This window comes from Plecotus auritus, assembly GCF_963455305.1.
Source record: "Plecotus auritus genome assembly, chromosome: 13".
NCBI classification, from domain to species: Eukaryota; Metazoa; Chordata; class Mammalia; order Chiroptera; family Vespertilionidae; genus Plecotus; species Plecotus auritus.
The window spans coordinates 11,402,113-11,414,529 of record NC_137779.1 but is presented as its reverse complement, the minus strand read 5'-3'; the positions used below and the strand labels follow the sequence as shown (position 1 = coordinate 11,414,529).

At 36.3% G+C, this 12,417-nt stretch overlaps 1 protein-coding gene across 1 annotated transcript in view; it reads right to left on the bottom strand.

The window, feature by feature from the left end:
* The window catches only part of NAA25 (N-alpha-acetyltransferase 25, NatB auxiliary subunit), a 63,213-nt gene that overhangs the window by 36,882 nt on the left and 13,914 nt on the right, over nucleotides 1-12,417 (bottom strand). The window contains exons 3-9 of the mRNA XM_080649517.1: nucleotides 11,781-11,919; nucleotides 10,320-10,438; nucleotides 5,135-5,209; nucleotides 3,900-4,007; nucleotides 3,269-3,347; nucleotides 1,401-1,512; nucleotides 288-377 (exon numbers count right to left, since the gene is read on the bottom strand). Of these exons, the coding sequence (XP_080505643.1) occupies nucleotides 288-377; nucleotides 1,401-1,512; nucleotides 3,269-3,347; nucleotides 3,900-4,007; nucleotides 5,135-5,209; nucleotides 10,320-10,438; nucleotides 11,781-11,919 (722 nt within the window). The remainder of the gene's footprint in view (nucleotides 1-287; nucleotides 378-1,400; nucleotides 1,513-3,268; nucleotides 3,348-3,899; nucleotides 4,008-5,134; nucleotides 5,210-10,319; nucleotides 10,439-11,780; nucleotides 11,920-12,417) is intronic.

Below are 12,417 nucleotides of genomic sequence, written 5' to 3'. Positions count from 1 at the left end.
TGATGTTTCTATCTCAATATCCCTCTCCTTCCCTCTCTGAAATCAATACAAATATATTTTTTAAACATTTTTTTACTTTATAATTTTAAAAAATGGAGAAAAAAATCCTACTTTGCAAGTGATAAAATTATTGAGACAGGAAAAGAGAATTCAATTAGGCTTACAATGAAATGTTTTTGCTACAATATACTTAAAAGTGCCATTGTAAAATAAAAGCAAAAAATAGCAAAACAAAGCAACAACAACAAAAACAGTGCCACTATAATTCAGTAAAGAAGACAACTTACTGTTCACCTTCAGCAGGAGGAGTCCAGGCCTCTTCAATCAGTCGAAAGACAGAATCGAAATAAGTCAGATAGAACTGCCAGTCATCTGAGCTAAAAATCAGATTGAATGGTACACACAGGATTAAACACAAGTTGTGACAAATCTGCCTTAGGAATCATGATATTCAACTTATTTCTAAGTTATATTTTAGTCCTTACTAGAAGCCCACCCTTTCCTCTGGGTTTCCTCCACAGCCCCAAAATCACAGCACTCCAGAGGCATTTTAAAAGTAAAACAACTTGCCAAAACCGGTTTGGCTCAGTGGATAGAGCGTCGGCCTGTGGACTGAAGGGTCCCGGGTTCGATTCCGGTCAAGGGCATGTACCTTGGTTGCGGGCACATCCCCAGTGGGGGGTGTGCAGGAGGCAGCTGATCGATGTCTCTCTCTCATCGATGTTTCTAGCTCTCTATCCCTCTCCCTTCCTCTCTGTGAAATATCAATAAAATATATTTAAAAAAAAAAAAAATTAAAACAACTTGCCCTAACCGGTTTGGCTCAGTGGATAGAGCATTGGCCTGCGGACTCAAGGGTCCCAGGTTCGATTCCGGTCAAGGGCATGTACCTTGGTTGCGGGCACACCCCCAGTAGGGGGTGTGCAGGAGGCAGCTGATTGATGTTTCTCTCTTGTCGATGTTTCTAACTCTCTCTCCCTCTCCCTTCCTCTCTGTAAAAAAATCAATAAAATATATTAAAAAAATAAATAAAATGGATGCATTAAAAAAAAAGTAAAAAAACTTTTCAGATACTACTCTTTCCTTCAATAAAATGACCAGATCTAGAAAATTAATATTCTTAACAGAAAACTCCCCACATTAGCACTTCCTAAATGGGGGAGAAGGGAAGAAGGTTAGGCTAATATTAAATTTGACAAATGATTTGCAGTGTTCATTTTAAAGACCTAATAACTCTTTACTAAAAGATGATAGTTCATCAAAAACTTTTTATTTTATTTTAAAGTTTTTGGGACATACTTTATGCCCAAAAATCTCAAAAGACATAGACAAAACACATCAATAATGACACCTGAAAACCGCATTCTAGTCATATAGTCCAAAAAGAAGCATCTACTCACTTTTTCAATAAGAGGCGCCGGGAAAGGGCATTGCACTCTGGCCACCTGCTCAGCTTCTTGTACATAGCCATGCATTTATTTTCCCGACTCTGAATCTCACTAGTCAACTTATCTACAATTAAAAGTTATAATATTGATAAGCTAGTTTCATTTCTGTTCAGAAACCAAAATAAAGTCCAAACAGAAAAAGGAAAATAGCACATTTTCCCTCTTTCAGAAAACGGAGGCACCATTAGATACAAACTATTATCTTATTAAAAAATATTTTACTGAAGAGGAAAAAAAGTACATTTCTGATAGTAAACTTTTACAATATTTTTTTTTCTGTAAAAGACAAGGAAATAAATAAATAAATAAATAAATAAATAAATAAATAAATAATAAAAGACAAGGATCCAGAATGTATTGAGTTGAGGCTCTAGTATATGGGATACACGTATAAAGCCCCAATGGAATCTAGGGACTGATATATTTAGTCCACAGACAGATTTCCCATCCATACAGTTCCAAAACACTGAATAAGCTTAGACTGGAATGGAATGAGCAAGGTGACAGAGATGTTAGGAGAAAGATAAAAAATGAATAAAGATGAATCAAACTCCAACAGCTGACAGGAGGAAAACTACAACTGTATTTCTGACCAAATTAAATTTGCCCTGTCCTTTCTAACAGATTAGCAGATTAAGGATACTGACAATTATTATGAATTTCCTATAGAGAATCTAAATTTAAACTACATGCAGAAATACAATCTAGATGAATAGAAACAGAAAAGCTGACTTGTACTCATCTGCAAGGAGGCTGAAGTTAAGAGAGTTAAGTAATGTTACACACACACACACACACACACACACACACACACTCCTGCTACATTTTATATAACTAAAGTAGTTAACTATCATTTAGTGTAACAGTTTTATGACTACAGTCTAATAAAAGATATTACATATTTGCATGAAACAAAGATTTTTAATGACTACCAAATGAGAGAACTGACGTTATTCATCTATAGTTTAGTTAATCCCAAAGACTCTAAAAGCACAATTAAAAAACCAGGTTTAGCCCTGCCAGTGTGGCTCAGTGGTTGTGTGTCGACCTATGAACTAGGTCAGGGTTCGATTCCCAGTCAGGGCACATGCCCAGATTACAGGCTCGATCCCCAGTAGGGGTTGTCTCCCTCCCTCCCTGAAATCAATTAAAATATATTTTAAAACAAACAAACAAAAAAAAACCAGCCAGGTTTACTGAGGCAATAACTGCATTTCTAAGAATTTCTCCTAAGGAAATCATCACACATGTTTAAATAGGAACCAAAAATCTTTGTCACTCCCTGACCAGGTGGCTCAGTAGGTTGGAGAATTGTCCTGTAAATGAAAAGATTCAACTCCTGGTCAAGGCACATACCTGGGTTGCCAATTCATTCCCCAAAGTGTTTCTCTAACATCGTTTTTTTAAAACAAATAAACAAAAACACTCACAGACACAGACAACAGTATGGTGATTACCAGAGGAAAAGGGGGGTGGGGGAAGGTAGAAGAGGATAAAAGAGGGATAAATGGAGATGGAAGGAGACTTGACTTGGGGTGGAGATCACACAATACAAAACAGAGATTATGTATTATAAAACTATACACCTGAAATCTAAATATTTTATTAACCAATGTCACCCCAATAAATTCAATTAAAAATATACTTTAAAAATAAATAAATAAATGTACAACACAGAAAAGTCTGGAAGAACATAAAATGATCACAAGTGACTTTTTTGTGTCTTTATATCTTTCTGTTTCTGTATGAGAAGAAATTTTCCACAGTAAACATTTTTCAAGTTTAAACAGGAAAAAATACTTTAAAACTTTCAAAATTACCTCCTAATTTTCCTCTGATGACATCTAAGGCTTCCTGGTACTTTCCCAAACGCTCCAGGATCATATAATAAAGTTCAACCTTACAGAAAAAATAACAAGTGCAACCACTGAAACTTTTCAATAATAAAAAGACAGCCATGAGGATGTAAAGTACAGCACAGGGAATACAGTACACTAATACTGTAATAACTATGTATTGTGCCAGATGGATATTAGACTTACCGGGGGGGATAACTTCATAAATTACATAAATGTCTAACCACTATGCTATACACCTGCAACTAATATAAAATATTGAATCTCAACTGTAATTAAAAAAGAAAAAATAGTCATTTGTACATTTTTAATAAGTTATCTAATAAAAAAGAACACTATTCTCAAATGAGATGAAATTAACAGTAAGAATCAGACAACAGAGTCTTCCCTATCTATATATATCTCAGACTTGCTGAAACAGCTCCATGTTCATTATGTCTAAGCTGGGGTTTCCAAAGCTTCACAATTACACAAAGGGCAAGAGTGAAGACCCTGCTCTCTTAACTAGAATAAAACAACAGTTCTTAATATCATAATATTTATTGAAGCAATATCAAAATCATACAAATACAAAAGTAGGGCTTAAATTACTCACTTCAGCCTCCGCTTCTATCTTGTCCTCTTTCACCATTTTTTCTACCATTCTCTCAGCAAGGGGCAGAAACATCGTTTTTGAGAGGTTTTCATCCTGTGCTGATATAGACTAAAAGAGAAAATAATAAATGTTTCATTCTAATTTCTCGCTGCCTGCACTATTTATATTACCATGCAGGCCATTATACTATGACTCCAGCACATAATTATCATTATACTATGTCAAATATCAGGCCTAATTTGAACCTGCCAAAAAGATACACTAAAGTGGTTTGCTTTACAAGAGGTTTCTTTATTAAAAATTCATTATCCTATGCAATCTTGAAATGCTGAGTTTCCACAACATGACCTAACTTTTAAATAGATTATTCACACATTTTTCTAGAAGTATGTTAAGAGGGAGTATGCCTATACTGTTTATTATATACAAAGAGTATCACCAAGTGTTTGAAAAGCCTTTCAGATGTTTTTTTGAGATGTTCATACATTAGAAGAGAAATGCCAATGGTTTATACAGCTTACTATTAGTCACAATTACCTTAGATTGGTAATTAAAATCAATGAATGATATTAATAATTTTAACACTGCCAGATTCTGCTCAGAGCTCATTTATCCCCTGTAAACAACCTTTCAGGTAGCTATTATGCTTATTTTACAGATAAAATGATGTTGAGATTCCCAACTGCACTCCAAGACATGAGGTGAAACCAATATTTGAACGCAGATTTGTCTAAACCCAGAGACTCTCTGTTCTTAACTGCTACATTTTAACTCCTATCTCCCCATCCTCTCCTACAACATATCTCATTTCAGTCCTTACAGTAGCTCTGGGAGATAAGCATCTCCATTCTGTAAAAGAGCAAACTGAGGCTCAGAAAGATAAAGTGACAAAACAAGTCAATAACCTATGTACTAACCAACAATATTGTCTTAAAGACAAACCTCAGGTCAAAATATCTAACATCTCAGGGTTCATACTTGATCAAATAACCCAGTAATGGATCTAAAATTCAGGGGAAATACAGTCTGTGCTACACACAAATAAACCAATATACCAACTCATAAAGAATACCAAAACTCCCCAACTCAAAAAGTCAACTGACAATATGGAAAGTCCCTGTTTGAGACATGCTACAACACATGACTACCCAAGACGTTCACAAGATACCTTAAGGACAATAACTATATACAAGTATAAAAACAAATCTCAATCCCATTGTGAAAGCCATACTCACTTGCATAATTAAGCTCATCACAGACCAAAAGTAGTAAGGGTTTTTGGGGACAATCTTATATAGAGTCATGCCAGCCTGAAAGACAGAGAGCCATAAATACTTAATTTAGAAAAGATCATACAGAGGGCAATTAATGATCTAGATATGTGGCGAGATATCCAGGAGAATAACAACACATTTACATAGCCCAGGTCCTGTAAGTGCTTGGAGACTTGATGGATATTCTATATTGCCTAGCAATATAGGTAATCACAAGTGTGAACTTTTACATCAGGAATATTTCACCTTTGAAACATATTTTCTTAAATTAAAACCCAGTATTTCTAGCCCTAGCTAGTTTGGCTCAGTGGATAGAGCATTGGACTGTGGACTGGAAGGTCCCGGGTTCAATTCCAGTCAGGGGCACATGCTTGGGTTGCGGGCTTGATCCCCAGTAGGGGGCATGCAGGAGGGAGCCAATCAATGATACTCTCTCATTGATGCTTCTATCTCTCTCTCCCTCTCCCTTCCTCTCTGAAATCAATAAAAATGTATTTAAAAAAATAAATAAAGTAAAATAAAACCTAGTATTTCTAGAAAATACTGCAAAACAACATAGTCCGAATAGAACACCAAAGCAAACACAAAATTTGGATTATGAATGTACATCAGTAAACAAACTTTACTGAAGACAAGACACTAACCAGTTATAGTAAAACAAATAAAGAAATCTAGACAGTATATTTAAAATTAAAAATTAGATGCCCTAACCGGTTTGGCTCAATGGATAGAGCGTCGGCCTGCGGACTCAAGGGTCCCAGGTTCGATTCCGGTCAAGGGCATGTACCTGGGTTGCGAGCACATCCCCAGTGGGGAGCATGCAGGAGGCAGCTGATCGATGTCTCTCTCTCATCGATGTTTCTAACCCTCTATCCCTCTCTCTTCCTCTCTGTAAAAAATCAATAAAATATATTTTAAAAAAATAAATAAAAATTAAAATTAAATTAAATTAAATTAAAAATTAGAAAAGATTACCGACATAACTGAAAATTTTCTTAGGTTAGGAAAATAATCAGGTTCTTTCAAGACACCATTAATTAGAACTGAACCCTTTCATTGTGAAATGCACAGTATACAAATACTGTACTTAAAAGCAGGAACATAAAAAGAAAGAGTGCCTGGATGGTGTGGCTCAGTGCTTGAACATTGACCTATGAACCAGGAGGTCATAGTTCGATTCCCGATCAGGGCACATGCCTGGGTTGCTGGCTCAATCCCCAGTGGGGGCCATGCAGGAGGCAGCCAATCAATGATTCTCTCTCATCATTGATGTTTCTATCTCTCTCTCCCTGGCGTTTCCTCTCTGAAATCAAAATATATTAAAAAAAAAAAAAAAGAGGAAAATAGATCTATTAATAAGTAATGGAGGATCTATCCATAATTAGCCAAGTAGTAATCAATGCTATGAACTCCGTCAGCTAATGATCAGTTACTTTTTTAAAAAATCTTTTGACTATCTTCAATCCACTTTTGACTATCTTTAATCCACTTTGAAAATTTCATGGAGCTTCTATAAAGGAAATGCCTATTCCTGCCAAGGATACAAAGATTGTGTCCCAGTCTCAAAGGCACTTAAAAGCTAGGGAAATAAGCCCTGGCCAGATAGCTCAGTTGGATAGAGCATCATCCCAATACACCAACGTTGCTGGTTCAATCCCTGGTCAGGGTACATACAAGTCACAACCAATGAACGCATAAACAAGTAGAACAACAAATTGTTTCTCCCTGCCTAAGGGGAAAAAAAAAAAAAAATCAACCAATGAGTTTTAAATAGAATGTCTATAGGCAAAGATGGAGGATAAGGAGATATATACAAATACAAATATTTGGGCAAATATCTGGATGAATGAATCAATTCTAGGTAGGAACAAATTAGTCTGATTAAAAGCATAAATCAAAGAAAAACATGCTGACACGAACAAATAGGACATCTGGCTAAACAAAAGGATTAAGAAGAGTGAATAGTAGGGAAAATGATTAAAAGGTAGACTGAGGTACCTTTGTTGTAAGGCATTCAAAAGGAGTCTGAAGGAGTAAGGGACTAATGTGTATAAATCTATACTCTTCTCGGAAGAGTATTTTAGCAGTGGAAAAAAAAAAATAGGAAGACAGAAGAGGTGAGGTAATGAGGAACTAAACCAAGATGAAGTAAATAAAATAGGAAAGAGACCTCAAAGACAGTGTGGAGGTAGAATCAAGATGACCTGGAGACAAAACTGATACATAGAGTAGAAGGAGAATCTAAGATGGTTTGAGGTCCCTACTTCCAACACCAAACTCAGTAGGAATGGAATGTAAAGTGTTAATTTTGCCTGATAATTTGAGGAAAAAAAACATTTTTTTTAATATATATTTTATTGATTTTTTTACAGAGAGGAAGGGAAAGGGATAGTTAGAAACATTGATGAGAGAGAAACATCTATCAGCTGCCTCCTGCACACCCCCTACTGGGGATGTGCCCGCAACCAAGGTACATGCCCTTGACCAGAATCGAACCTGGGACATTTCAGTCCACAAGCCGACGCTCTATCCACTGAGCCAAACCGGTTAGGGCGAAAGAAAACATTTTTATAATGACACGCAAAAATAAAAAGAAATAGAATATAAAATATAAATTTTTAATAAAAGACAAAAATGTCATGTCCACACCCTACTATCTTACAGACACTAATATTCTGCTGATACACAAAACTTTTGAAAATGGACGAGTCTGAAAACCATGGCTGTAAACTGGTGGCGCAGAGAACCAAAATGTCATTTACATAAAAAGGAAAGTCTAATCACAATGTGAATGACTAGAAACTCTTCATTCAAGGGGGTTTTAAAAAGTACCTGCCAGAGATGTCACTGGGGAAGTAGACGTTTTCTGATTCTATGGCTTCCTCCCTTATCTCCACCAGTTTATGAAAATCATTCACTTATTTAGCAAATATTTATTGTGCAGATGCTATTCGAGGAGCTGAGGATTCAGCAGTAAACAAAACAAGAGCCCTTGCCAAAACCGGTTTGGCTCAGTGGATAGAGCGTCAGCCTGCGGACTGAAAGGTCCCAGGTTCGATTCCGGTCAAGGGCATGTAACTTGGTTGCGGGCACATCCCCAGTAGGAGGTGTGCAAGAGGCAGCTTATCGATGTTTCTCTCTCATCGATGTTTCTGACTATCTATCACTCTTCCTTCCTCTCTGTAAAAAATCAATAAAAAAATATATTTAAAAAAAAAAAACAAGAGCCCTCACCCTCATGACGCATGACATTTAATTTGTAAAATACCTATTACCTCAGACTGACATACCACTTTCAAAATAAACATATATATATAAGCTAAAAAACTATAACTACCATAAACAGCAACATAGGTAGAATAAAAATTAAGTGTTCCATTCTAAAACATTTAATACTAGAGTACTCCATTCTTCCAATACATGAAACTGGAATAATGCAAAAGCAAGATATAGGTAAAACATATTAAAGAACTGTAGCTGCTAACCTGGGCAGGTAGCTTAGATGGTTAGAATATAGTCCTGATATGCCAAGGTTGCGTGTTCGATCCCCAGTCAGGGCACATAAAAGAATTAACCAATGAATGCATAAATAAGTGGAACAACAGCCCTGACTGGTTTGGCTCAATGGATAGAGCATCGGCCTGCGGACTGAAGGGTCCCAGGTTCGATTCCGGTCAAGGGCATGTACCTTGGTTGCGGGCACATCCCCAGTAGGAGGTGTGCAAGAGGCAGCTGATTGATGTTTCTCTCCCATCAATGTTTCTAACTCTCTATCCCTCTGCCTTCCTCTCTGTAAAAAATCAATAAAATATATTAAAAAAAAAAAATAAGTGGAACAACAAATCGATGTTTCTCTCTTTCTTTCTCTCTCCAATCAATTTAAATAAATAATTTGCCTAGATTCTGAAAATTTTAAAAAATTAAAAAAGAAATTGTAATTGTTAAGCCACATCGGAGCAATATCTCCAAAAATCAAGATACAAACTGCCTAACCAGGTGACTCAATTGGTTGAGGATTGTCCCATACACCAAACAGCCTGGGGTTTGATTTCCAGGCAGGGCATATGCCTAGGTTACAGGTTGGATTCCCCATCAGGGCATGTACGGGAAGCAACCCATTCGATGTTTCATTCTCACATCGATGTTCTCTCTCCTTTCTTCCTCTCTCTCAAAAATCAATAAAAACATGTCCTCAGGTGAGGATTAAGAAATATATATATATATATATATATATATATATATATATATATTTAAAAACATAAGCACATAAAAGATTAATTTTAAGAAGGATTTATATTAATATAGTATCTTCCACCCTCCCTGATTTATTATTGTAACTTGATATTTAAAGAATAAAACAAACAAAAACAATAAATCTCTGCCTTCAGAAAACATTACACCCACAAACAAAGCATTTTTAAAAGAAATACTAGCTTGGAATAAAAAGCAAAGCATGTAAATTCATAAAAAAAGAAGAAAAAAAAAGTACTAGCTTGACATCATAACTCTCTATGCATGGGTTTATCAGTGTAGGTCTCATTTCCCGGAGATGTCAGCTTTACCCACTCATTAGTCCAAACGTGCACAAATGAGGCTCCTTCACAGGAATACAAGGGACACCTAAAATGTTCTAACTGGCAAAAAAAATAACAAGTATCCCAAGCAATGGGGATTCCCTCCTCTCCACCCCACCCCCTCACCAATCACCAGTGGATTTAAAAATCTCATCAGGCTATAAATAATTACAAATTAGATGTAAACTTTAAAGTTAATTTTTCTATGTTCTGTTCATTTTTTGCCCTGAGATTTCTGCCCATTTTCTGAAACTGTATAGCAATCTGTTGCAGGGGAAGTTGAAGCCAACTTACCAGAACCAGACAAAACATATACCATCAGGCCACAAAAGAGGAACAACCAAATTTCCCCCAAAGGAAACATTTTTAAAACTTAAATAACAGCTTATCTTTAAAAAACACAAAGAAAATAATTGGCTGATCTCTACACACAAATACATAATTCAGTTCTACAGATATATGTAAATGCGCACATGTGCATGTACACACACCACTGCAGTTAAATCACATTAAAGAGACTTTGACCCCTAAGAGCAAATCCTGCAGCCCAGGAGGTTAGGAGATCAAGTTACCTGTTGCATTTTCTTGTATTCGCCCACTCTGGCATAGGCCATGAAGAGGTGAGAGTGATATTCCTCACTACTGGGAACTTTCTTCACAGCTGCCTCATAAAGTTTTGTAACTAACTCCGCTAAGATAAAGAGCAATAAGATTTTCTTTCATTACTGAAGTATAACTTAAATCTTAACAGCATTTAATTTTTTATATTAAGTTCAACACCGAGCAAAACTAATCATTCATTACTCAGATAAACAAATATGGTAAAGATGTAAAGAAAAAAAAGAGAATAAAAAATATTCAGGACAGCAAGTATCTCTTGGAAGATAAAGGAGGACATGAGATGGATGAGGAACACACAGGAAATATTCTTAGTATTGATAATACTCTATTTCTTAAGTTGGGCAGTAAGTTCATGAATGTTCATTATTCCACATCAAACTGTCTAGTGTTACATCAAATATATTCTTCTATAATATGTATTAAGAAAAACAACTATTATTTCACAATAAAATATTCAAGCTATCAACAATAAAAAGCTTTCTTACAGATGAAATGGCAGATCATCTAGAATATGCTTAGAAATAATTTAGCAAGGGGAGGAGTATAGATAAAATTGATCATGTATCAATCATCACTGAAGTTCGGTAATGAATACAATGGGATTTATTATGCTACTCTCTGTTTTTGTCTATATTTGAATTTTTCTATATTAAAAAGTGAAGAAAGTGGCCCTAGGCAGTGTGGCTCAGTTGGTTGGGCTTCCTCCTGTGCGTGGGGGGGCGGGGATGTGCCAGTTAGATTCATGGTCAGGGAGCATGCCCAGATTTCAGGCTTGACCCAGCAGGGGGCATAAAGGGGGCAGCCAATGGATGTTACACTCAGATGGATATTTCTCTCTCTTTCCCTTCCTTTAAAAAAAAAAGCACCAATCAATCAATAAAAAATATATATTTAAAAAAAAAAGTCAGCCCAGCCAATGTGGCTCAGTGGATGAGTGTCAACCTATGAACCAGGAGGTCATGGTTCAATTCCTGGTCAGGGCACATGCCCAGGATGCAAACTCAATCCCCAGTGTGGGGTGGGCAGGAGGCAGCTGATCAATGATTCTCTCTCATCATTGATGTTTCTATCTCTCTCTCCCTCTTCCTTCCTCTCTGAAATCAATAAAAATAGATATTTAAAAATTTTACTTTTAAAAAAAAAAAAGGTGAAAAAAGGGTAACTCTCCCACTTAGCAAATCAAATGCCACAAATGAAACTCAAGTGCTCATTTCAATACAAGGATCCTAATACACAGAAAAAAAAAATCCTTTCTGTCTACAGTCTTCAGAAATCATGGTTAATGCATCATTTTACCTTTGCCATCCACTAAAATCATGAGTGATAAGCAAATGAGACAAATAGAGAACTCAACCAGAAATAACCAAAAACTTAAGCTCAGGTTTAAAACCAAGGAAAAGAAAGAAACATACGACGATGCATCTCCCGGTAAAGAATAGTCAGTGCCTGCAGCGAGTTATCATCTGTGGGTTCAAGGGCTGCCACCTCCTGTGCCAAGGTAAAGGCTTCCTCTTGCTTCCCAGTTCTCTGTAATCCAATGGCCTTTAACACCTGACAGAAAGAAAAGACTAATCAGGTTAAAAAGAACTGAAAAGGAACCATAGAAAGCCAATTTGAAAGCACAAGATAAGTCGTAAGGTATACCTAGATTGTTAATCAACTAAACCATTTTACTAAAAATGGTTTATATGAACAGATCAAGATTCTTTCCTATTTCAGCCATATTAAGAATGCAAGCCCTGGCCAGGAGGCTCAGTTGGATAGACCGTCATTCCAATAGGCCAAGGTTTTGGGTTCAATCCCTGGTAGGGGAAAATACAAGAGGCAACTAATGAATGAATGAATGAATGAATAGGTGGAACAACGAATCAATGTTTCTCTTTCTTTCTCTCTCTCTCTCAAAAATCAATAAGCATGTCCTCGGAAGAAGATTAAAAAAGAGTAAGAGAGCCTTAGTCAGTTTGGCTCAGTGGATAGAGTGTCGGCCTGTGGACAGAAGGGTCCCAGATTCTGGTTAAGGGCACATAACTTGGTTGCAGGCTCCTCATG